General features: G+C 56.4%; 1 protein-coding gene across 1 annotated transcript; it reads right to left on the minus strand.

Moving 5' to 3' along the window:
* Positions 1–371: 371 nt before the first annotated feature.
* Positions 372–22,372, minus strand: LOC144731186 (fibromodulin-like). Its single transcript, XM_078612157.1, has 7 exons — positions 22,286–22,372; positions 19,534–19,868; positions 14,812–14,973; positions 12,354–12,518; positions 3,801–3,926; positions 2,172–2,358; positions 372–1,200 (listed from the first exon to the last, which is right to left on the minus strand). Exons 2-7 carry the CDS (start codon positions 19,813–19,815, stop codon positions 1,043–1,045), a joined length of 1,080 nt encoding a protein of 359 aa, XP_078468283.1. The 5' UTR covers positions 19,816–19,868; positions 22,286–22,372; the 3' UTR covers positions 372–1,042.
* Between the last annotated feature and the right edge of the window lie 2,995 nt (positions 22,373–25,367).

Here is a 25,367-nt window from a genome sequence, read left to right on the forward strand (position 1 = left end):
CCATAAATATGCTAAATTCCTCTTGATATGCATATTCTTTTGTCAAGGCGCCCCTTCTTTTTTTCCCCTCCTTCCAACCCAGCTTATATACATGCTCCAAGCACGTGTGCTGTTTCATTCAGACGCTGTCACCTCGACAGACCTGGTTTTCACCTGAGGACGGCTACTTGCGTTGTGGCCGAAACGTCGTGAGAATTGTTTTATTATGTTTTATTTTTATTATTTTATTACTTCCCTTCTACGTGACTTTACCGAAAGAACCAAGAAGACTGGTGATCTTGTTGTTGATGATGATGATGATATTGATGTTGTTGATACTACTGATGATGCTACTGCTGATGATGATGAACATCACAAAGGACACGCGGGGGTTTCTTGCTGTTGATTATATTTGAGACGCGAGCGCTGTCCACGTGGCGACACGGTCACGACGAGACGCCGGAACTGGGGTCACGGTCAAGGTCAAGGCAGCTCGGGGGAGAAGGGGTAGGGTGAAGGCAGGGTCATCTCGGGGTCACGATTCAGAAGACCACCTATGGCCCAGCATCCAGGTCGGAGAGTGCCAGGGTCAAGGTGAGCTCATAGGTGAAGGGTCGTGCTGAATGCAGGCCATGGCTTAGGTCGGGTCATTGTCATCAGGGTCAATGCCGGTGTGAAGGTCAGGGTCATCTCAGAGTCGAGGTCATGCTGGCACGGGGGGTCAGAGACATGCATTATACATGGGTCAAGGTTATCTCAGGTGGAGGTCATCTCGTGTGAGGGTCAGGTCTCAAAAGACGGGCTCGGGTCCCAGACAATCCCGCGCAAGAGCCATCTCAGGGTGAGGTCATCTCAGGTGAAAGTCGAGGTCGGGGTCAGGGTGCGATCATCTCAGGTGAAAGCCAAGGTCGAGTTTGGTGTGCAGGGTGAGGTCATCTCAGGTGAAAGCCAAGGTCGAGTTTGGAGTCAGATTGAGGTCATCTCAGGTGAAAGCCAAGGTCGAGTTCGGAGTCAGGGTGCGGTCATCTCAAGTGAAAGCCAAGGTCGAGTTCGGGGTCAGGTCTCAGAAGACGAGCTCGGGTCCTGGGCAGGCCGAGGCGAGGTGGGGCAGCAGTCCCCGGGGGAGGGGGTTCCCGTCCAGGCGGACGCGGCGAAGACCGCGGGGGGCCCCAGGGCCCCCTACTACACCACCCCCCCCACACAGCGCCTGCGCGTCCAGCTCTGGGGAGCACGCACAACAACAACGACAACAACAACAACATTATTTTACCAGGTCAAGGCCCACTGTGCTCCGTAACTCTTTTTCAGAAGCGGTCCTGACTATCGCAATGATAGCCCAATAAAAGTGGCTTATCATGTGGAAATCTGTAGCAGCAGCCAAATTCTCTAAATGCATGGTGTTGATTGTAAATGTGGAGGAAAAAAAAACGGAGGACCCGGAGAAAAATCCACGGGACCTCGGGGATAGTGAGACACGCAAACACCAAATATACAGCAGGCGTCAAGGGTTGGGATCGAACCCACGACCTCCTAGCCACCGTGGCACCTCAATGGGGATCGCACAGCAGCAGCAGCAGCATCGCCCCCTACTACCAACTTCCTTCGGCAGGACCCTCTTGACAGAGAGTCTCGAGACTCGCTGAGGCTTTCCAGGCGGAATCATCGTAAATTACCACTCACATCACCGCGTCGAAGGGGCGCTGGGTTTGGGGCACGTGGCGCGTGACACGTAGGACACGTGACACGAGGCACGTGGGGCGCGTGGCACGTGGGTCACACGTGGTGCGTGGGGCAGGTGGCACGTGGGTCACACGGGGCACGTGGGGCAGGTGGCACGTGAGTCACACGTGGTGCGTGGGGCACAGGGTGGCACGTGGGTCACACGTGGTGCGTGGGGCAGGTGGCACGTGGGTCACACGAGGCACGTGGGGCAGGTGGCACGTGGGTCACACGTGGTGCGTGGGGCAGGTGGCACGTGGGTCACACGTGGTGCGTGGGGCAGGTGGCACGTGGGTCACACGTGGTGCGTGGGGCAGGTGGCACGTGGGTCACACGTGGTGCGTGGGGCAGGTGGCACGTGGGCCACATGGGGCAGGTGGGGCACAGGGTGCGGGATACGTGGCTCATAGGGGGCACGTGGGGCACGTGACATGTAGGGGCACGTGGACCGTTACAGTGTGCGAGTCGCTCACCACGGATGCTGTTGCCCTGCAGGTAGAGGTGCTGCAGGGAGGCAGGCAGGGCGGGCACGCGGGACAGGTTGTTGAAGCTCAGGCCCAGCTCGAGGAGGGAGGCCGAGGAGTTGAACGCCTCCACCGGGATCTCAGCACTCCCCAGGGCATTGTGGGATAGGCGCAGGTACTGCAGCTCGGGTAAGGCCTGGGGGTACCGGGGTCACCCGCCAATGGGTCATGATGGAGAGATAGAGGGGGGCGGGGGGGGGGCCACGATGGGGACATGGAGATTAGACGTGGAGATGAGGAGACGCGGGGATGGGGAGACATGGGCTCGCGAGTAGACACGCGGACACTGAGACACACCCTGGGTGATTGGGGGTCAAAGTCAGTGGCAGGGATGAAAGCGGTCGTTCAACATGACGAGGACCATCCCTCCTCACGGAATCGGGGCCAAATCCTGGGTGCCCCTCTCTGCCAGGTCCCCCCCACCCCCGTCCACGAGTTCCCCGTGGTGGTGGCGCACCCTCGTGGTACGGCCCCGGTACTGCGCCACCACGCGCGTGCAAGGGAGACTGACCCTCCCTGGGCCTGGCCCTGAGCCTGGCCCTGCCCCTGGCCTTGGCCCGGGTCGTTACCTCATCCTACCTTGGCCGTAACTGGTATACAAGTATACAGGAGGTCGTGGATTCGATCCCGACCCTGATGCCTGCTGTATATTTGGAGTTTGCGGCACTCTCTCCCCGTGGCGATCGCGTGAAGTGGCTTACCATCAGGTGCAAAATTAATGCAGCCAAATATTCTAAACACGTGCTGTTGATTGTAAATGTGTAGGGAATACCCGGGGGGACCCAGAGAAAAATCCACATGATCATGTTGAGAGACAACTCCAAATATACAGCAGGTGTCAGGGTCTGGATCAAACCCACGACCTCCTGCATACCAGGCGAGGTAACTAACATCTCGTCTCCATGGTGCCCTTATCAACAGGATGATAAGCCACTTCAATCTTGATTTGAAGCTTTCGTGACTGCAGGAATCCATACTCTTTGGTTATTTCGGCAAAGTCACGTAGATACAAAATTATTAATAAATCATGACGTTTCGATCACAACACAAGCGACCGTCTTCAGGTGACAGAGAGAAAGCTACTGAAACAAGGTCTTATATAGGCCTGAAATGGGTGCAGCCTCAGGGTAAGAGGGCGGGGCTAGAGATCGTCTGCCTGAGAGCAGCTTGGTTGGTTCAAATAGAGAAGTCGAGTTAGTGATGACATTGTTGGTTTTCGTAACCAAGCTGTTGGTAGGATCTCTATTGATACAATTGCCACTTCCACAGCCTCAGGGAGACCATCTCTAGCCCCGCCCTCTTACCCTGAGGTTGCACCCATCTCAGGCCTATATAAGACCTTGTTTCAGTAGCTGTCTCTCTGTCACATGAATACGGTCGCTTGTGTTGTGATCGAAACGTCGTGATCTATTAATAATTTTCTATCTACGTGACTTTACCAAAACAACCAAAGAGTATGGATAAGTCACTTCGTTGGGCTAATAGCTCAGTGGGCTTTACGTGGTAACAGTAAAATGTTTGATCAGCTTAACGACAGCAAGAGAGCATCGTGAGCCCGGGACCGTTGAGTGACCCGACCTTGAGGAAGCCGCTGGGGATGGAGGGCACGAGGTTGTGGTCCAGGTAGAGCTGCTGCAGAGTCGCGGGGAGCGCCGTGGGCAGCGAGCGCAATGCGTTACCCGACAGATCCAAGCGACGCAGAGACTGGGGTGGGGGGGATACAAATGTAGAGGTGTAATTGTGTATGGGCGCGGATGGCTAACAAACACAGGGGGCGTGGTTAGGGCCGTACACAGAGGAGGTGCTCACACCGACGTCCGCACCTGCATCCCCCACGGGCCCCTCCCGGGGGCCGAGTACTATAAAAGGTGGTGAGCCGGAGGGCTCGAGGTCGGGGTATCAGCTTTAACCAGCGAAAACCGAAGACCAGCTAGCATAGGCCCCGGAGCTCCCCTGGCTCGCTGTCCTTGTCAGGGCCGACCAGGGCAAGCCGGTGGCGTGGCCCCGAGAGCCCAGACTCAGGGTGCCGGGATCCCAGCTTGACCAGGGCTGGGATAGGTAGCCTCCCTTAGCTCCGTAGTGGAGGACTTGGGCTTAGGTTAGCGGGGTTAGATGTTGTGTCTCCCTGTTAGCCGAGTAAAGGGGACGTTAACCCCTTAAGTACTGTGTGTACCCGCTACTGTACACAAGTTGGTGTTAATAAATAAGTGTGCATCCGATCCCGTCGTCAAGCCTCCTGAATACTTACTACATCTGGTGTCAGAAGTAAAACGTTCAACGATGGACACACGAGGGACGACACGTACCAGGGAGTCGGAGATGAAGGACACCGCGGCCGAATCGCCACCAGAGATGGCCGAGGTCGGATCGGAGCAGCCGGGGCCGAGTACACCCGCGCTGCTACGACAGGAAGGGGGGGATGCGTCGGCCGAGGGACTTCGGCTGGCTCACTCCCGCCTGGCAGAGTTGCTCTACGCTGCGGCCGCCGCGTTGGAAGAGATCACGTGGCTGGGGGCTGGAGGGGCTGCGCGGGACGACGACAGCAGCCGACGCGCGGCGACAGTTCCCGCCACCCCGACGCGGCTCGCGGTTAAATTTCCCGCCGTCACTACAGTGCGGGCAGAGGGCGGGGCCGGCCCGCGTCAGGTGACTGCTGAGGGCCAAGCACGAGCCGTGACATCATCAATACCAGCCAGCGCGTCAACAACAGAGCGACCGGCGATGCCATGCTCGCAGCCCGCCCACACTGTAACATCTGCTGGGAACGACGGAGCGTGATCCGCAGCCACGGACGTCGCGTTACAGCAGCGACTGCCGCCTCTCAAAGAATTCGTGGGCGCGGACGGAGACTGGGGCGGCTTCAAAAGGTGGTTCATCGCTCATCAAGAGATGGCGAACTGGACGGACGCCGAAGCACTACGCGCGCTGCCGGCGATGCTGGACAACGACGCCCTGGCTACTCTCACCTCGGCGCCTAAGGAAAAGCGCGCCACGCTGCACTTGGCGCTGCAGCTGCTGTCAGCTGTCTATGGCCCGCCTTCGGACTGCAGGCAGCTATTCCACGATCGGCATCGGGGCGCCAACGAATCGCCCCTGGCCTTCCGGACGGCTCTCCTGGCCCTGGCGAAGGCAGCTTTCCCGCGGATGGACGAGGAGGACGTCGCCGTCTTGGCTCAAGACGACGCAGAGATGTCGTCCTTGCTGGTCGCGCGCCACATCCACGGGGGCTTGCAGTCCCTACGTCGCAAGGCCGCCGAGGGGGTGGCCGGCCATGCCATGGCGGCCACCACCCTCCCATCGGAGGCGGTCTGCGGGGTGGAGCGGTGGGGGGAATGGAGATCAGCGGCACCACAGGCTCGGAATGGACCGAGCCGCCAGGAGCAGCCCAGGCCATCTCGGGCGCTCACACGCTGCTACAACTGTGGCCTTCAAGGCCACGTTGCTTCAGGGTGCCGGGCTCCCCGCCAGCGCGGGGCGACACCTCGTCAGGACGCCGCGCCGTCTCCACCCAAGCTCCAGCAGAGAAATACGGCGAGTCGTGGCACCTCACACGTTTGGCCTATGCACACATCCGACACACACTCACGCGCTCAATCGAACAGGGCTCGCAAATCGACGGCCGTTGCGCCCGATTGTTCTGAAATGCGGCGAGCACTCCAACCGGGTCAGTGGTCGGAGCTCGCCCATCGTGTCGTTGCAGCGTCGGCGGGATCGTCGGTTGTGGTCGGTCATATTCATGGGGTAGAGGTGCGGATTTTAATTGACACAGGAGCGTCGGCGACCATTATATCTGATTTGATCTATAACATTCTTCCCGTTCAAAGTCGTCCCTTGCTCCTCGTTGACGTGCCATGCTATGCTGCTAACGGGGGCACGCTAGGCATCATTGGCCAAATCCGCGCCAAAATTTGCATTGGAGACATTAAATTATCCGGCCCTGTTTTGGTTTCCTCCTCACTGGCGATTCCGTGCCTGTTGGGGACGGATTTCTTGGCCAAAATGCCCATTCGTATCTTGATTGACCAGGGGTGCATCGAGCTCCCGTCGGGTCGACGCGTAACGTTTTTGTCTTCCCCCGCCACGGGGCGTCGGGCGTTTGCAACCGTGCAGGCGCTCGTAGCAAAAACTGTGCGCGTACCCCCGGGGGCTCAGATGCTCGTCCCTCTTAGGTTGCGTCGGCCGTTTGCTGAGGGGGTTGCGGATCGGGGGGTCTTGTTGGGACCATCTCGGGCCGGGGTCAATGGCCCCGATTTACTAGCGGCTCAGACCATGGGGAAAGGGGATGAGGACCCCTTCATTGCAGTCCTTAATGTAGGATCGCGAACGGCCGTGGTTCCTCAAGGGACCGTGCTTGCACACGCAACGCCGGCACCCTATGAGGAACCACTCGTGGGTCAGGTAACCACCGATCCTCCATTGCGACCGCATTCGGACTGTGATGACGGATGGCTGGATGCACTTTGCGTGGGATCAGTGGACCTGTCCGACTCGCAGCGTGCGCAGCTGCGAGTTCTCCTGAAAGAATTTGCCGACGTTTTTAGTCAACACAAATTTGATATTGGTTGTACTAAATTGCTGCGACACCATATTGACACGGGTGACAGCGCGCCAATCCGCCAAAATCCCTTTCAGCTGAGTCCCGCCGAAAAGGATCATGTCAAATCGGCCGTTGATGACATGCTAGCCGCCGATATCATTTACCCTTCCAACAGCCCGTGGGGCGCGCCGATCGTTTTGGTGAAAAAACACGACGGCTCACTGCGGTTTTGTGTCGACTTTCGGCGATTGAACAAAATTTCTGTGGCAGATGCGTACCCGCTTCCTCGAATGGATGAGTCGCTCGATGCCTTGGCGGGGGCGTGATTCTTTTCCACCCTCGATTTACTTTCTGGATTCTGGCAGCTTCCTCTGGATGACGAATCAAAACCTAAGACTGCTTTTCGTACACCGCAAGGTCTCTTACAATTTAACCGCTTGCCGATGGGCTTACATTCTGCGCCGGCAACTTTTCAGCGGTTAATGGAACTGGTCTTGGCAGGCTTGCAATGGGATTCGTGTTTAATTTACTTGGACGATGTCATCGTCTTTAGCAAATCCTTCGAGGAACACCTCCAGAGGTTGCGTGCTGTTTTTCTCAAAATGCGGGCTGCCAATTTGAAATTTAAACCGCAGAAGTGTCATTTGCTCCGCGAATCGGTGCGGAATTTGGGTCACATTGTTGGGCGCTCGGGGATATCCACTGATCCCGCCAAAACGGAATGCGTCAGCTCCTGGCCGACTCCCACCTCGGTGGGAGAGGTCAGGAGTTTCATTGGGTTCGCATCGTACTACCGACGGTTTGTGGCTGACTTTGCTACGATCGCGAAACCATTGCATGCCTTGACGTCCAAGGGAGTCAGGTTTCATTGGGGGCCGGAGGAGGAGGCTGCTTTTCGCGCCCTCCGGAATGCCCTGGTGGGGGCTCCGCCGTTGAATTACCCCGATTTCTCACAACCCTTTTTGCTCGATACAGACACAAGTAACACGGGCATTGGGGGCGTGCTGTCCCAGCTTATTGGGGGCGTAGAGCATGTGGTGGCTTACGGTAGTCGAGTACTGTCTCCAGCGGAACAACGGTACTGCGTTACCCGTCGGGAATTATTGGCAATTGTTTATTTCATTCAGCAGTACCGCCCGTATCTGTACGGTCGGCGTTTCACCGTCCGTACAGATCATGCGGCTCTACAGTACGCCCTGCGGGTTCAACAACCATCGGGCCAGTTGTCTCGATGGTTGTAGATTTTCCAAGACTACGACTTTGTCACCACATATCGTAAGGGCGTCCGCCACATGAACGCTGACGCCCTGTCGCGGTTGCCACCCACTTCGGAGTGCACTTGCCTCTTGGGTTCGGGGCGTTGTAGGCCCCCGAACGTCACCATCGATTCGGTCCTCGTGGCCGCCGCCGATGCGCCTTCGGCTTCGGGTCCTATCGAGCAAGAAGGGAGGGATTCGTTGCTGGGGTTGTCGGTCGCGGAGTGGGGACGCCTCCAAATGGAGGACACCTCCCTCCTCGCTCTGCCACATATCGTAAGGGCGTCCGCCACACGAACGCTGACGCCCTGTCGCGGTTGCCACCCACTTCGGAGTGCACTTGCCTCTTGGGTTCGGGGCGTTGTAGGCCCCCGAACGTCACCACCGATTCGGTCCTCGTGGCCGCCGCCGATGCGCCTTCGGCTTCGGGTCCTATCGAGCAAGAAGGGAGGGATTCGTTGCTGGGGTTGTCGGTCGCGGAGTGGGGACGCCTCCAAATGGAGGACACCTCCCTCCTCGCTCTGCGCCGTCGCACCGGGGGGGTTGGTCAGGGGGTGGCGAACGTTGACTCGTGGGGGTTGTTCCAGGGTCTTTTAATGCACTGGGACGGAAAATCCCGTCGCCAACGGCTCGTCGTGCCTGCAGCATTAAGGGGTAAGGTGGTATGGGCTGCTCATGAACGGCTCCTGCACTTGGGGGTTCACAAGACCTTTGCCACGCTCCAGCTCGATTTCTTCTGGCCGGGCATGGCAAAGGACGTGGGGGATCTCCTGGGGTCGTGCACGCAATGCGCGCAGCGGAAGCCACCAGCAAGGGGGTCCAACCCTCCGCTGCAGTCCATAAAGGTTTCCCGGGTTAACGAGCTCGTTGCTCTAGATATTCTCGGGCCATTTCCCGCTACACCCAGGGGAAATAGGTATTTACTGACAGGGGTCGAATACTTCACGAGATGGCCTATGGCCTGGCCACTGGCCAACCAGTCAGCAGCAGCCGTCGCGGAGGCCTTTGTCCAGGGCTATGTCCTCGACAAGGGTGCTCCGGAACGGCTGCTGACTGATCAGGGTAAGAATTTTTTGGGGAAACTCCTCCGCGAGGTGTGCGACCTCTTGGGTACGGAGAAAATTCGGACCTCCCCGTATCACCCACAAACTGACGGGATGGTGGAACGGCTGCATCGGACCATCACGTCCATGCTGTCCCAGCAGGTATCGGAATCCCAGACAGATTGGGACCTTCGCATTGCCGGTGTGTTGCAAGCCTACAGGATGGCTCCCCATGCGGCCACCGGATTTTCCCCTTTCTTTATAATGTATGGCCGCGAGGCTAACCCCCCTGTGACGACCCAGCTGAAGCTCTCGGCGCCTCGGGCGAAGTCTACATTGTCCGAACACGTTAAATTTAACATCGGCAAATTATCTGAGGCGCGGGAAGCGGCCGTGCAAAATTCTGAACTCCGCCAGAAGGCGAACGAGAGGCTTCGGCTGGGGCGGGCACATGTGTTCAAATGGAAACCAGGGGACAGGGCATGGTTGCACTGCCCCTAGGTGCCGCTGGCGACCTCGTCAAAGTTGGTACGGCCGTGGCGGGGGCCCGTGGAGGTCGTACAGGTCTTGCGGCCGCAATGTGTACGCGTCAAATGGGGGAGGCGTCGGTGGTACGTGCACCCCTCAAGGTTGAAACCGTTCATTGCGCCGCCCCGTGGTTCGCACACACACACGCATGGCCAAACGTGTGAGGGGTCCGCCGACTCCCCGACGTCGCTGCTCTCGCCTAACCTGACATCAACTGTTCCATCTCCAGGTGCAACTGGAGTGACGGGTCCACGACCGCCAACCCCCCCCGGGGGGGTCGGGGGTCACTCGGCAGCGAAACCAGACTCTCTCGCACCCGGACCGTCAACAACCGCCACTGAGCATGCCGGGACGGGCCCTTGTGACGGGCCCGCCGCGAGAACGCGCAGACTATTGTGAGGTCGGCCGTTGGGGGGCCTTTGTGGACGAGGGGGGGAGGCGCCCGGGGCGCGTGTATATATATGTTGGTTTTGCGGAATGGGGTATTTATTCGGGGGGGTGCGCCGGGTTATTTTTTTCTCTCTTTCGTCTTCTACCCGTTTCCTGTTGTTGTTGATATGGTTGTCATTGTTCTTGTTAAAATTACGCGAGGCACACACGGTTTTGGGGAGGGATGCACCTTTATTCTGTTTTTGTTGCAGCCGGGGACGGCTGCGAGCTGTACAGGGGGGGTGATGTAGAGGTGTAATTGTGTATGGGCGCGGATGGCTAACAAACACAGGGGGCGTGGTTAGGGCCGTACACAGAGGAGGTGCTCACACCAACGTCCGCACCTGCATCCCCCACGGGCCCCTCCCGGGGGCCGAGTACTATAAAAGGTGGTGAGCCGGAGGGCTCGAGGTCGGGGTATCAGCTTTAACCAGCGAAGACCGAAGACCAGCTAGCATAGGCCCCGGAGCTCCCCTGGCTCGCTGTCCTTGTCAGGGCCGACCAGGGCAAGCCGGTGGCGTGGCCCCGAGAGCCCAGACTCAGGGTGCCGGGATCCCAGCTTGACCAGGGCTGGGATAGGTAGCCTCCCTTAGCTCCGTAGTGGAGGACTTGGGCTTAGGTTAGCGGGGTTAGATGTTGTGTCTCCCTGTTAGCCGAGTAAAGGGGACGTTAACCCCTTAAGTACTGTGTGTACCCGCTACTGTACACAAGTTGGTGTTAATAAATAAGTGTGCCTCCGATCCCGTCGTCAAGCCTCCTGAATACTTACTACACAAATACCAACTCACTCATTTAACCACTCACTCACCCACTCAGCCACTCACTCACCCACTCAGCCACTCACTCACCCACTCAGCCACTCATTCACTCAGCCACTCACTCACCGCCTCACCCACTCAACCACTCAACCACTCACTCACCCACTCAGCCACTCACTCACCTAATCAGCCACTCATTCACCCACGCAGCCATGCACTCGGCCACTCACTCACCCATTCAGCCACTCCCTCACCCACTCAGCCACTAACTCACTCAGCCACTCGGCCACTCACTCAGCCACTTACTCACCCACTTACTCACCCACTCAGCTACTCACTCACCCACTCATCTGCTCACTCGCCCACTCACCCACTCACTCATTCACCAACTCAGCCACTAACTCACTCAGCCACTCGGCCACTCACTCAGCCACTCACTCACCCACTCGGTCTTTCACTCACCTACTCAGCCACTCACACGCCCAAGCAGCCACTCATTCGCCCACGCAGCCACTCACTCAGCCACTCACCCACCCACTCATTTACTCACTCACCCATTCAGCCACTCACTCACCCACTCAGCCACTAACTCATTCACCCACTCAGCCACTCACTCACCTACTCAGCCACTCACTCCCCCATTCGGCCACTAACTCAGCCACTCACTCGCCCACTCGGCCACTCACTCAACTACTCACTCACCCACTCACTCACCCACTCACCCACACACTCACTCACCCACTCACTCACCCACCCACTCACCCACACACTCACTCACCCACCCACTTCCTGAGACACTCACCCACACACTCAATCACCGAAACACTCACACACTCACTCATCACTCACTTACCGAGACACTCACTCCTCCACTCACCCACTCACCAATACACCCACCCACTCACTCACCGAATCACTCACACACTCACCAAGACACTCACCCACTCACTCACTCACTCGCCAAAACACTCACACACTCACTGAGACACTCACCCATCCGCTTACCGAGGCACTCACCCACCCGCCCACCCACTCACAAAGACTCCCACCCGCTCCCTCACCCATTGACAATTACATTTTCACTTACATTAATTATTACACTCATCCATTACATCATTAATTTACTAACACATCGACTCATTCACGCACTCAGGGGGCTGTGTGGCGGGGGTGGGGTGACTTGGGCAGGGAGCGCAGTGCTAGTCCATTGATACTCATTCAACCTCTCATTCACTCTCTCATTCAATCATTCACCCTGTCACTCACTCTCAAATTCACTCTCTTATTGTCTTAGCCATTCATCTAATTCACATAAATTTACCATATGATTCGCTATCTCATTCACTCTTTCATTCACTGAGCCGTTTACTCTCTCATCCATGCAGTCGTGCACTCATTACTTATTATTCACTATCTCAGTCACTTTTATTCACTCATTCATTGTCATTCGCTTTATTTAATATTTCGCTAATCAATTTTCATTCACTCTCATCCGCCCTCTCATTCAGCCTCTCATTTACCTTCATATTCACCCTCTCACTTATTCACCCCTGCCCCCCTCTCCCCCCGCCCCCACTCACCTTGAGGGACCCTAGGGCCCCGAGCCCCCCCTCTCCCAGGAGGTTGTTGTGCATCAGCAGTGAGGTGAGGTTGTGCAGCGTTCCCAACGTGCCGCCCGCCACCGACGAGATGCGGTTGTGGCCCAGGCGCAGGTCCAGCAGGGACAGCGGCAGGGAGGGGGGCACCTGGGGGTCCGGGGAGGCGGTGCGGGGGGAGATTGCGGGGGGAGGCCGGGGGGTTGGCAGTCGCCATTGGGGTTGGGGAGAGGGGTCACCGGGGCTGTGCGAGCATGAGCGGTTGATGGTCGTCGTGGTGAGGATTGTGATGGCGATGATGGTGAATGCGATGGTGGCGAGGAGTGCGATGGTGGTGAGGAGTGTGATGGTGGTGATGATGAGGAGTGTGATGGTGGTGATGGTGGGTGGTGAGTGCCATCGTGGTCGTGGTGGTGGCGGTGGTGTGGATTGTAATGGTGATGATGGTGAGTGTGATGGTGGTGGTGAGTGTGATGGTGGTGGTGAGTGGTGGTCAGTGTTGGCGGTGGTGATGAGTGGTGATCCTGATAAGTCCGTCTGCTACAGCATGGGTGTAATGAATTCCAACAAGACCTTCATCTCTGCTTTATTGACCTGGTCAAGGCCTATGATACTGTAGGGGTGTCAGGGGAAGGTTTCCCACCAACAGGAGGGGGAGTGGGACGGTGACAGGGGAAGGGGGAGGAGCAAGCGAGGAGATATGAGGGAGAGAACGGGCGGGAAGAAGGATTGGTTGGCGGGAACGAGATTGGGACGGCTGGGGAACGAGGTGTGGATGGGAGAAAAAGAATAAAAGACGAACCCCCTGCAACCTTGTGTCGGCTTTCCTTTACAATACCATTAGTAGGCCTGGGCTCTGGGTTGTTCTTCGTGCTTTCAAAGTCCCTGACTTTCTGCTCACATTCATTAAAGGCCTTGATGATGGTGGGCAGGCCCGGGTAAAACTACGTGGCTGGGAGTCCGAGTCATTCCCTGTTCACCTTGGGGTGCGGCAGGGATGTCCTCTGGCTTCCACGTTATTTGCCATATATTTGGATCATGTAGCTCGTGAAGCCTTCGATGGCTGTACTTGAGGAATTTCCATCTGGTACAGATACAATGGGAGGCTGATCGATGCCAGAGTGCGGTCAAGGGATGGCTCCCTATTGGTCAGCCATGTTACGTATGCCAATGATCTGGTAATTGCTGTTCACTCAGAGGAGGAGTTGGAGGCGCTGCTACTGAACCTGGAGCGTGCTACTAAGAGGTCGGCCTTATCATCAGCTCCACCAAAACTAAGCACCTGCCTGGGTATTTTGTACCATCAGACACTCCACCCCCACAACTCCCAATTGGTGATGGGGCAGTTGTGGAGAGGGTGGAGAGTTTCCAATACCTGGGCAGTGTGCTTATGACCAGCTCCGAATCACTCGGGCAGCATTATATTTTCATTGGCTGCGTAATGCTGTATGGAAGCTACCTGGTCTGCTACTCCGCACGAAGCTACGGGTCTTCTCGGCCACAGTCATGCCCTCCCTTCATTTGCGCCGGTTACAAACATTCAGGCTGGCATGCTTATGATGAATCCTGCGTTTGACCAGACTGGACCGGCTCCGGTTTGACAGCAGAGGTCTCACTCCGAATCAGTCGAGCAGCATTATCTTTTCATCAGTTGCTTAACGCTGTGTGGAAGCTACCTGGTATGTCGCTCCACACGAAGCTTTTGGTCTTCTCAGCCACAGTCATGCACTCCCTTCTCTACGCTTGCGAAATGTGGACCCCCCTAATGGAACATCTTCGCTAGTTAGAAATATTTAGGCTGGCCTGCCTACGATCCATCCTGGGTTTAACCATGCTGGATTGTGTGAGGAGCTCTCAAACCCTTGAAAGATCTGGACAAAGTCCCATCGGTGAGCTCTTCTCCAAGCAAGGCTGCGTTGGCTGGGTCATGTAGCCCGCATGCCCAGCCACTGCATGCCTAAACAGCTTTTGTTCGGAGCTGAATGGGTACGGCACAGGCTGGAGAAGAGATGGAGTGATGTGATACAAGAGGATGTGGAGCTGAGTGGACTTGACTATGACTGGTACCAGCGGTGTCAAGATCGGCCTCTGTGGAGGAGATTTGTGAAGAACACCTTTGGGCAGTTGGAGGCAGTCCCCCTCCAACAACAACGGAGGGCGGTGGAGCAACACTCACAACAACGAGTGGAGCGCCGGGGGGCTAAAACACAGCAAATTAGCACAGTAGGGGGCACAGGTGGTGCATCATCCAGTCATCTCAGTCAGTTGACCCATGGCACCTAGGTCTGCCCCGTGACCTCCTGCCAGCGGGCGTTCGACACTTCACGTGGCCTCAACGTGAACATAGCCTGGCACAAGCGCCGTGGTGACGTCACCGCCACTTCGTGTTGTTGTTGGTGGTGAGTGTTGCTGGTGAGCGTTGGCGGTGGTGGTGGTGAGCCACCTGGGTGAGGTTGTTGAAGTCGAGGTAAAGTCTCTGCAGCTCCCCGAGGCGTGCGAGTGCTCCGCTGTCCAGCTCAGTGATCTGGTTCCTCTGCAGCACGAGCCATGCCAGGCGCGTGGCGTTCCTCAGCGCACCCTCCGGCACCACGTCCAGCTGGTTATCCTGCATAGAGTTGCTCACTCGCTCACTAACCCACTAGCCCACCCACTCGCTCACCTACTGACCCAATCACTCACCCACCCACCCACTCACCCACCTTCTCACCCACCCACTCACCTCCGCCCCCCCCCCCCCACTCGCTCATCCACTCGCCCACTCACCCATCCATTCACTCAACAACAACAACCACCATTCGCCCCTAAGTGGCGGTGACATCGTCACAGCGCTGGTGCCAGGCCAGGTGCACCTTGAGGCCACGTGAAGTGTTGAACGCTCGCTGCTGGTAGGCGGTCACGGGACAGACCCAGGTGCTATGGGTTGACTGACTGAGATGACCTGTGCTCCCCCACTGCGCCAATTCATTGCGTTTTTAGTCACTCGGTGCTCCGCTCGTTATTGTTGAAGGACGACTGCCTCCAACTGCCTAGTAGCAGCGTTCTTCACAAACCTCCAGAGAGGCCAATCTTGACACCGCTGGTACCGGTCATCGGCACGTTCACTCAGCTCCACATCCTCCTGTACCACATCAGGCAGGCGCATCTTACAGATGGCAAGACGATGGTCAGTGGGCAAATCGGCTCCATGGTAGGCCCTGGTGTCAAGGACATGGGCCCACATTTGCTGTTCAGGAACTATGTAGTCCAGCAGATGTCCTTGCTCGGACCCGGCGGGCATCACTGATGTTGTGTCAATGTGTCGATGCCGGAAGAGCGCGTTAGTAATTACAAGTCCCATGGGCTGCACAGAAAGTCGAGCGGCCTCCTACCGTCAGGGCCTTTATAAGGTCGCCAAACCCCCAAACGTGGCCAAGCCCGAGAAGGCTGTGCCATAGCAGCGATCGCCCCCAGACGATTTGAAATCACTCCGTCACAGCCTCCTGCCGTTGTAAGCGAGACCCGCGCTGCTAAATGTGACATAGAGCGTCGCAGCAGCTCATTGGGGCCCTTACCGCTGCATAAATAAGATTGCAAAAAAGAAAAAATCTAAATCCCAGCTGATCTGTTCCACGCCTTTAAATAACTTCAGCTCAATCGCCGCCATCATGGCCCACTCAAGCATGAAATTCACCTGACAGGGTGACTCCCGAGGGGCAACTTTAGCTAGCACTTGGGATGTTCATCTTCGGTGGGGCGGGGGGGGGTAAAGCCACCCCCGCCACCACCACCGTTCATCACCTCCCGTCGATGGAAGACTGTTCCATCCCTCGGAGTGATTGGAGCCAGAACCGGACTAGCAGAACCTCCTGTAGACCACAGAGGTCCCAGGTGGTACCGGTCCAGCTCCCCAGTCATCCATGTTCCCAGTCAATCACAAACCTGCTCGCCCAGGCACTCACTCAACCGCTTACCTGCTCACTCACCCGGTCACCTATTTACACACCCACACTTATCCACTCACCCGACGCTGACCCGGTTATTCACGTGCCGAGTTCCTCACCCGGTCGCTCACTCACCACGTCACTCGCTCTCCCAGTCACTCACCACGTCACTCACTCACCAAGTCACTCACCACGTCACTCACTCGCTCAGTCACTCACCACGTAACTCGCTCGCCCAGTCACTCACCACGTCACTCGATCGCCCAGTCACTCACCACGTCACTCGCTCGCCCAGTCACTCACCACGTCACTCACTCACCAAGTCACTCACCACGTCACTCACTCACCACGTCACTCACTCGCCCAGTCACTCACCACGTCACTCGCTCACCCAGTCACTCACCATGTCAGTCGCTCGCCCAGTCACTCACCACGTCACTCGCTCGCCCAGTCACTCACCACGTCACTCACTCACCAAGTCACTCACCACGTCACTCACTCGCTCAGTCACTCACCACGTCACTCGCTCGCCCAGTCACTCACCACGTCACTCGCTTACCCAGTCACTCACCACGTCAGTCGCTCGCCCAGTCACTCACCACGTCACTCGCTCGCCCAGTCACTCACCACGTCACTCGCTCGCTCAGTCACTCACCACGTCACTCGCTCGCCCAGTCACTCGCCACGTCACTCACTCACCAAGTCACTCACCACATCACTCGATCGTCCAGTCACTCACCACGTCACTCGCTCGCCCAGTCACTCGCCACGTCACTCACTCACCAAGTCACTCACCACGTCACTCACTCACCAAGTCACTCACCACGTCACTCGCCCGCCCAGTAACTTACCACGTCACTCACTCACCAAGTCACTCACCATGTCACTCGCTCGCCCAGTAACTCACCACGTCACTCACTCACCAAGTCACTCACCACGTCACTCGCTCGCCAAGTCACTCACCACGTTACTCACTCACCAAGTCACTCACCACGTCACTCGCTCGCCCAGTTACTCACCACGTCACTCGCTCGCCCAGTCACTCACCACGTCACTCACTCACCAAGTCACTCGCTCGCCCAGTCACTCACCACGTCACTCACTCACCAAGTCACTCACCACGTCACTCGCTCGCCCAGTCACTCACCACGTCACTCGCTTACCCAGTCACTCACCACGTCAGTCGCTCGCCCAGTCACTCACCACGTCACTCGCTCGCCCAGTCACTCACCACGTCACTCGCTCGCTCAGTCACTCACCACGTCACTCGCTCGCCCAGTCACTCGCCACGTCACTCACTCACCAAGTCACTCACCACATCACTCGATCGTCCAGTCACTCACCACGTCACTCACTCACCAAGTCACTCACCACGTCACTCGCTCGCCCAGTCACTCACCACGTCACTCGCTTACCCAGTCACTCACCACGTCAGTCGCTCGCCCAGTCACTCACCACGTCACTCGCTCGCCCAGTCACTCACCACGTCACTCGCTCGCTCAGTCACTCACCACGTCACTCGCTCGCCCAGTCACTCGCCACGTCACTCACTCACCAAGTCACTCACCACATCACTCGATCGTCCAGTCACTCACCACGTCACTCGCTCGCCCAGTCACTCGCCACGTCACTCACTCACCAAGTCACTCACCACGTCACTCACTCACCAAGTCACTCACCACGTCACTCGCTCGCCCAGTAACTCACCACGTCACTCACTCACCAAGTCACTCACCACGTCACTCGCTCGCCCAGTAACTCACCACGTCACTCACTCACCAAGTCACTCACCACGTCACTCGCTCGCCAAGTCACTCACCACGTTACTCACTCACCGAGTCACTCACCACGTCACTCGCTCGCCCAGTTACTCACCACGTCACTCGCTCGCCCAGTCACTCACCACGTCACTCACTCACCAAGTCACTCATCACGTCACTCGCTCGCCCAGTCACTCACCACGTCACTCACTCACCAAGTCACTCACCACGTCACTCGCTCGCCCAGTCACTCACCACGTCACTCACTCACCAAGTCACTCACCACGTCACTTGCTCGCCCAGTCACTCGCTCACCCAGTCACTCGCTCACCACGCCACTCGCTCACCAAGTCACAGACTCGTCTGACAGCGCTTGGCTGCACCTGTTCCATTGTAAAGGTGCCTCTCTTTCCCGTCTGTTAAAGGGACCCCTCTCTTAAATATCGACAACACGTTCTACTTAATTAAATATACTTTTTAATAAATGTTTTCTCCTACAACATCAGAGTGCAGCGCCACGTTAAATACGCACTACAATGACAATAGTTTCAAGCGATTTGAAGCATGTTTTATTTGGGGGAGGGGGCGAGCTTTGTGACGTCATATTTGAGGGGGGTCAGTCTTTTTATGACGCCGTGTGACGAGGGGGGGGGGTCAAAAATCGTCAAAAATCGCGTGACGTTATTTGTGGACGGCCCCTAAAGGGAACCTTCTCGTAAATGTACAAGTCTTAAAGGGACACCCCTATTAAAGAGACGCATCTCTGAAAGGAAAATGTATGGAAGGGAATCGACTATTGAAGGTACAGTCCATGCCTGAAGGGGACATGTCTTACAGGGACGCGTCTCTTAACGGTACCCGCCTCTTAAAGGGATACGATCCTAAAAGGGATCCGCCTCTTAAAGGGAGCTGTCTCTTAAATGGGACCCGCCTCTTAAAGGGACCTGTTTCTTAAAGCGATCCGCATCTTAAAGGGACCCTTCTCTTAAATAAACCTGTCTCTTAAAGGGACCCGACTCTTAAAGGCACTCAACTCTTAAAGGGACCCTTTTCTTAAAGGGATCCCGCCTCTTAAAGCGATCCGCATCTTAAAGGGACACTTCTCTTAAATAAACCTGTCTCTTAAAGGGTACCCGCCTCTGCAAGGGACCCGTCTTTTGAAGGAACCCGCCTCTTAAAGAGTACCCATCTCTTAAAGGGTACCCCTCCCTTAAAGGGTGCCCATCTCTTAAAGGGTACCTCTCTTAAAGGGTACCCATCTCTTAAAGGGTACCCACCTCTTAAAGAGTACCCATCTCTTAAAGGGTACCCATCTCTTAAAGGGTACCCCTCTCTTAAAGGAAAACCACCTCTTAAAGAGTACCCATCTCTTAAAGGGTACCCCTATCTTAAAGGGTACCCACCTCTTAAAGAATACCCACCTCTTAAAGGGTACCCTTCTCTTAAAGGGTACCCTTCTCTTAAAGGGCCCCGTTTCTCACTCACCTGGAAGAACGCGAAGCGGATCCTCGCCGGGATGGGCGGCATCACCTTGAGGCCGCGACCGTCGCAGTAGAGGGACTCGGGCCAGCGCGCCGGGCACTCGCACTCCGCGGGGCAGTCCCCCTGCGGCGTGCCCCCCTGCAGCGGGGCAGGCCCCCCCCCCTCCTGCCGGGGTCGGTAGTAGTTGAGGCCGGAGGCCGTCCCCACCACCGCCGCCGCCAACAGCAGCAGCAGGAGAGGCGCCACTCGGGCGAGCTGCCAGAACGGGGAGCCCGGGCGAGCCATTGCTCTTGGGTTGATGCTGAGGAATGGCGCTGTCAGTCACGCACGCGAGGTCCCTGCACGAGACGGGGATCGGTACAGGGAGGGTCCCGTGAGAGACGGGAAGGGAAGGGTCCCTTTAAGAGAGGTCCCTTTAAGAGCAGTGTCCTCCACTCATTGTCAGAGAGGGTGGTGGTGGGGGGGGCACTTTCGCCGACAAGACATCGTCAGTAGTGTGAGGAGGGCCCCCCACTCCATTTGAAACCATTGTTGGGTTCGTCACAGCATCACAATGACGACGACGAGGTGGGGATGCGCTTCGCTGTGTATTGCTGCAGGCCGCACTGCAGGCCACCGCGAGCCTTGTAATGAAGAACCACTACTTGGAGGGTGGGGGGTGGGTTAGGGAGGCCCTCGCAAGACATCGGCCTGGGTGGTGGTGGCTCCACCGCCACACGGCGCTGCCTGGAAGGTCGCTCCATGGCACACGGCTGTCGTTAGACTCACTTGCCGTGAGCGTCGAGGCGCTGTGCCCTGCGTCTGTTCCATCTGTACGGGGATAGAGTGTTTCCCCCTCGCACGCACGCGCATGTACTCTCTCCCCGGGTGCTCCGGTATCTTCCCACACGTAAAAGCACCCAATGAATTGGCCGATAACACCTTCATATGTAGAGGGTTGCAGAGCTTGAGGGGGGGAGAGGCAAGCCCCCCCCCCTCCCCCCTGCTCGTTACGCCGCTCTTGGCTGTGTGTGGTCAGGCCACTTTTCCGTACAACGATGATGATGGGTGACCGGGACTCTCCTCCTGTGGTCCACCCGCCCCCCCCTCAGGATGTGGAATTCACGTCCGTTGGACTGTGTGCGTGTGTGCCTGCGTGTGTGTTTCACGGTAGTGTAGCAGTCAGCGCGCCGCGCTACGAACCTGGCGACCCGGATTCGATTCCTGCTCGCGGTCACCACCAGTGGCGATTATCTTAACCGGTCCTGGGCGTCCCCTAGGGCGACTCAGCCTCAATTGAGTACCTGGTGCGGTGTGTAGTAAACATCGCCATTGGGGAGACATAGGCGGCCGGGCGTGGTGTTGGCCACCCACCCCTTCATGTACCGTGCCGGCCTTCACAAGTATTCGCTAACAGCACTTCTCCCAACAGTCTGCGAAAGGCTATCCGAGGGATCTTTGTCTTTTTGTTTAACGGTGGGCAAAGGAGCGACGCTCACAACAACGAGCGGAGGGCCGGGTGACTAAAACGCAGCAAGTTGGCACAGTGGGGGACACAGGTGGTGCATCGGCCACTCATCTCAGTCAGTCAACCCCATGGCACCACCTGGGTCTGTCCCGTGACCTCCTGCCAGCAGCGAGCCTTCGACACTTCACATGACCTCGGAGTGCACCCAGCCTGGCACAGGCGCCGTGGTGACGTCACGGCCACTTAGTGGCGAATGGCGGCTGCTGTTGTCGTTGTGTACACCGGATCCAAGGCGCTTTAGCAGGGTAAAATATTAATATTGTGATTAAGAGATGGGAGCGAGAGGTCCCATTGAATGGAGCGGTCAAGAGGCGTTCCGTTGTTCACGCAACGGATTCCTTAGAGCAGGGGGCGTCAAGCTCCGTTGGCTACCATCATCACCATCTTCACGGTGCGAAATAAGTTCAACATTCATCATCAATATCATCACTCGGAGAAGCAACAGCATCAGGAGCATCATCAGCAGCAGCTGCAGCAACCACGTGCATCGCTCACAATAGTAACAACGTTATTAACATCACCATCATCAAAGACAAATGTCCCCCATATAGCCTTAACAGACTGTTGGGGCAAGTGCTGTTCGTGAGCACCTATGAAGGCCGGCACGGCACCCGAGGGGGTGGGTGGCCAGCACCACGCCCGACCGCCTTTGTCGCCCTAGTGGCGATGTTTACACACCGCACCATGTACTCATTTCAGGCTGAGTCAACCTAGAGGAGGCCCATGACCAATTCAGATAATCGTCACTTGCGTTGATCATCGTCACCATCATCAGCATCATTATCCACCTTCACCATCATCACCATCGTCATCACCGTCTGCATCATCGTCATCACCACCCCCACCATCCTCACCATGATCATCATCATCAACACCTTCATCACTCCCAACATCATCGGCGTCACCACCATCATCATCATCATGATCACCGATGTCAACATACACACCATCATCACTTTCTTCATCACCACCACCATCATTATCAGTACCACCACCATCATCACCATCTTCATCACTACCACCATCATTATCATTACCACCACCATCATCACAATCTTCATCACCACCACCATTATTATCATCACCACCACCATCATCACCATCTTCATCACCACCACCATCATTATCATCACCACCACCTTCATTATCATCACCACCACCACCATTATCATTACCACCACCATCATCCTGGTCTCTGGGTCTCTGGGTCTCGGTCTCTGGGTCTCGCACTCTGCCGTGTGCCCTTACCTCTGCTGCTCTCGTCTCCCGTCTCTCTCCCTCTCTCGCTCTGCTCGGCTCTCTCCTCTCTCGCTCTCGAGTCTATCACGTGTCCTGTGACCCTTGAGCAATAATGAGACCCCTACCCCTGCCTCCTCACTCCTGCCCTCCCCACTCCACCATACCCCTGCCCCTCCCCCAGCCCAGGATAAGGGATACGCGAGGTATGTGAACACACACACAAAGACACACACACATACACGTGTGTACACGCACATAAACACGTGCACACGTGTTTGCAGCAACAACTGCCGATCGCCACGGTGCTTGTACCAGGCTGGGTGCACTTTGAGGTCATCACGTGCGGTGTCCAAGGCAGGAGGTCACGCGACTGACCCAGGTGCCATGGGTCCGGTGACTGAGATGACTGGCAGATGCACCACCTATACCCCCAACTGTGCCAATTTTCTGCGTTTTCGACACCCGACGCTCCGCTCGTTGTTGTGAGCGTCGCTCCTCCGCCCTCCGTTGTTGCTGAGGGCGACTAAGAGTATGCCTCCTTCAACGAGCCTCTTCCATAGAGGCTGATCATGACACCACTGGTACCAGTAATTGACAAGTCTACTCAGCTCCACATGCTCCCGTAGCGCGTCACTCCATCTTTTCTCCAGCCCGTGTCGTGCCCGTTTAGCCCCCTCGATCTGGTCAAACAAAATCTGTTTCGGCATGCGGTGGCTGGGCATGCGGGCTACATGACCCAGCCAATGCAGCCTTGTCTGCCGGAGTAGCTCACTGATGGGACTTTGTCCAGATCTTTCAAAGATTTGTGAGCTCCTCACACAATCTTGCCTGGTTAAACCCAGGATGGATTGTAGGCAGGCCAGCCTGAAGGTTTATAACCGGCACAGATGTTCCAATAGAGGGGTCAACATTTCAAAAGCATAGAGAAGGGACGGCATGACTGTGGTCGAGAAGACCCGACGCTACGTGTGGAGCGACAGACCAGGTAGCTTCCACAGCATTACGCAAATACATGGTTACGGACATATATAAACACACTCGTACTATTACACGCACAAAGATTACCCGTCTAGTCCCGGCCTTCATAGGTGCTTGCTAACAGCACCTATGAATGCCGGAACAGTGAGCACATACAAAGGCTGGCATGGCACGCAAGGGGGGTGATGGTTTACACACCGCGCAAGGTACTGGTATGAGGCTGAGTCGACCCAGTGGAGGCCCAGAATAATCGTCACTGTTGTTGGCCATGATTTTGATTCTGAACTCGGGTGGCCGCTAACCGCTGCGCCACCGCTCCCCACACAGGCACAAAGCAGAGCATTTCACCTTCAAACAGACACCCTCCCCCCTACCCCCTCCAGCCCGACCCCTGAGACCCCTGGGACCCGGTGACCCCTTAACCCCGGGGTGCCACGATCCCTTCAAAGGGGTCCGATGCCTGGCGGGGGAGGGGGGCCACGTGGATCTGGTTAGAGACGCGTTCCCTCCCTCTCTCCCACACTCCTCCATTATGAATCACGCTCAATCCATCATCAACATCATCCCTAACGCTCCTCCTACATCACCACAGCTTCTATATCAACAACATCATGATCGTTATTCCTACAACATCATCACCATAGCTTCTACATCTATATCATCGGCATAATCAGCAGCCCATCATAAAGGCGTCTACATCATCATCAATATTACGTTTTACTACTACAACATAATCAACAACACCATCCCATCCTAGGTTTACATCATCAACAACAACATACCTAGGACAAACCGAAAACCGGTTTTAACCGGGTTTGTCTATACGGTTTGCGGCTACAATGTTAATCACACTTTATAAAGTTAGCTACCCTTTACAATTTTAACCATCCTATACAATGTTAACTATCCTAAACAATGTTAACCTCCCTATACAATGTTAACCACCCTATACAATGTTAGCCACCAAATACAATGTTAACCATCCTATACAATGTTAACCATCCTAGACAATGTTAGCCACCCTATACAATGTTAACCATCCTATACAATGTTAACTATCCTATACAATGTTAGCCACCCTATACAATTGTAAAGGAGAGCCGACACAAGGTTGCAGGGGGTTCGTCTTTTATTGTTCCCCCAGTCCACCTCGTCCCCAGCCTTCTCTCCCCACTTTCCCCGCCAGTTCCTCTCTTACATCTCCTCACCTGCTCCTCCCCCTTCCCCTGTCACCATCCCACTGCCCTCCTCCTATAAAACACAACATCAAGAATTGAACGGTCTGTCCGGGTCTCCAGCCAGAGTCCCGTAACAGTCCGAACATCCACAGGCTGCAGATGACCGCGGAGGCTCCCTCCGTCAGAGGCCCTCTCGTCGCAGTCCCCGGTTCGGTGGCGCCGGTGTCGCCTTGTCCGGTGCTGTTGTCTCTCCAGTCCTTGTGATCCCCGGTTGTGCTGCCTCCTTGTCAGGCTTCACATGGGATGCTGTAGGTGGAAAGGGAACACAGGGCACTGATCCCCCTGCAGGTCGGCGAGTGGTGGCCGGTGACCTTGGCCCGAGTAGGGGTGATGATGATGGCGGTGACGATGGTGGTGATGGAAGTGGAGAGATGTGTGGCTTAAGGCGGGTGGGGTGCACAAACCATCGTCGCTTACCCAGTTAGACCTGGACACACTGAGGTCGGAGTGCTTTAACGACCTTGACCGGCGCCTTTCCAGGGTCGGTGCAGTTTCGGTGAGAGGCCGACTGGCACCTGAGGACAGTGTAGCCATGCCTGGTCCCCGACTTTAAAGGGCTTGGCTGTCACTGTCCTTTCCCGTATCCCTACATTGCTCCCTTGGCTGGTGGCCGATGCGGCCTCGGCTGCTTGGTGGGCCTCCCTCAAATAAATGATGGAGGCCTTTATTGCCGTTGGCCATGCGTTAGCTCTCCCGGGAATGTATTTCAGCTGCACCTCAATAGGTGGAATGGGATCTCACATCAGGAAAAATGGCGAGAACCCCATCACTTCATGTGGGGCCACCCTGTATGCCGCTAAGACCGACGGGACGTGGAGGTCCCAATCGAAGTGGTTCTCGTCCACCACTGGGACAGCATGGCTGCTATGGTGCGG

The sequence above is a fragment of the Lampetra planeri genome, chromosome 38 (genome assembly GCF_965212315.1).
Source record: "Lampetra planeri chromosome 38, kcLamPlan1.2.h2, whole genome shotgun sequence".
NCBI classification, from domain to species: Eukaryota; Metazoa; Chordata; class Hyperoartia; order Petromyzontiformes; family Petromyzontidae; genus Lampetra; species Lampetra planeri.

Coding starts and splice junctions, on each gene's coding strand:
- LOC144731186 (XM_078612157.1), bottom strand. CDS start 19,815: ATGGCTCGCCCGGGCTCCCCGTTCTGGCAGCTCGCCCGAGTGGCGCCT. Junction 14,974..19,533: donor TCCGCTTCGCGTTCTTCCAG/GTGAGTGAGAAA, acceptor AACTCTATGCAG/GATAACCAGCTGGACGTGGT. Junction 2,359..3,800: donor TCCCCAGCGGCTTCCTCAAG/GTCGGGTCACTC, acceptor CGGTACCCCCAG/GCCTTACCCGAGCTGCAGTA.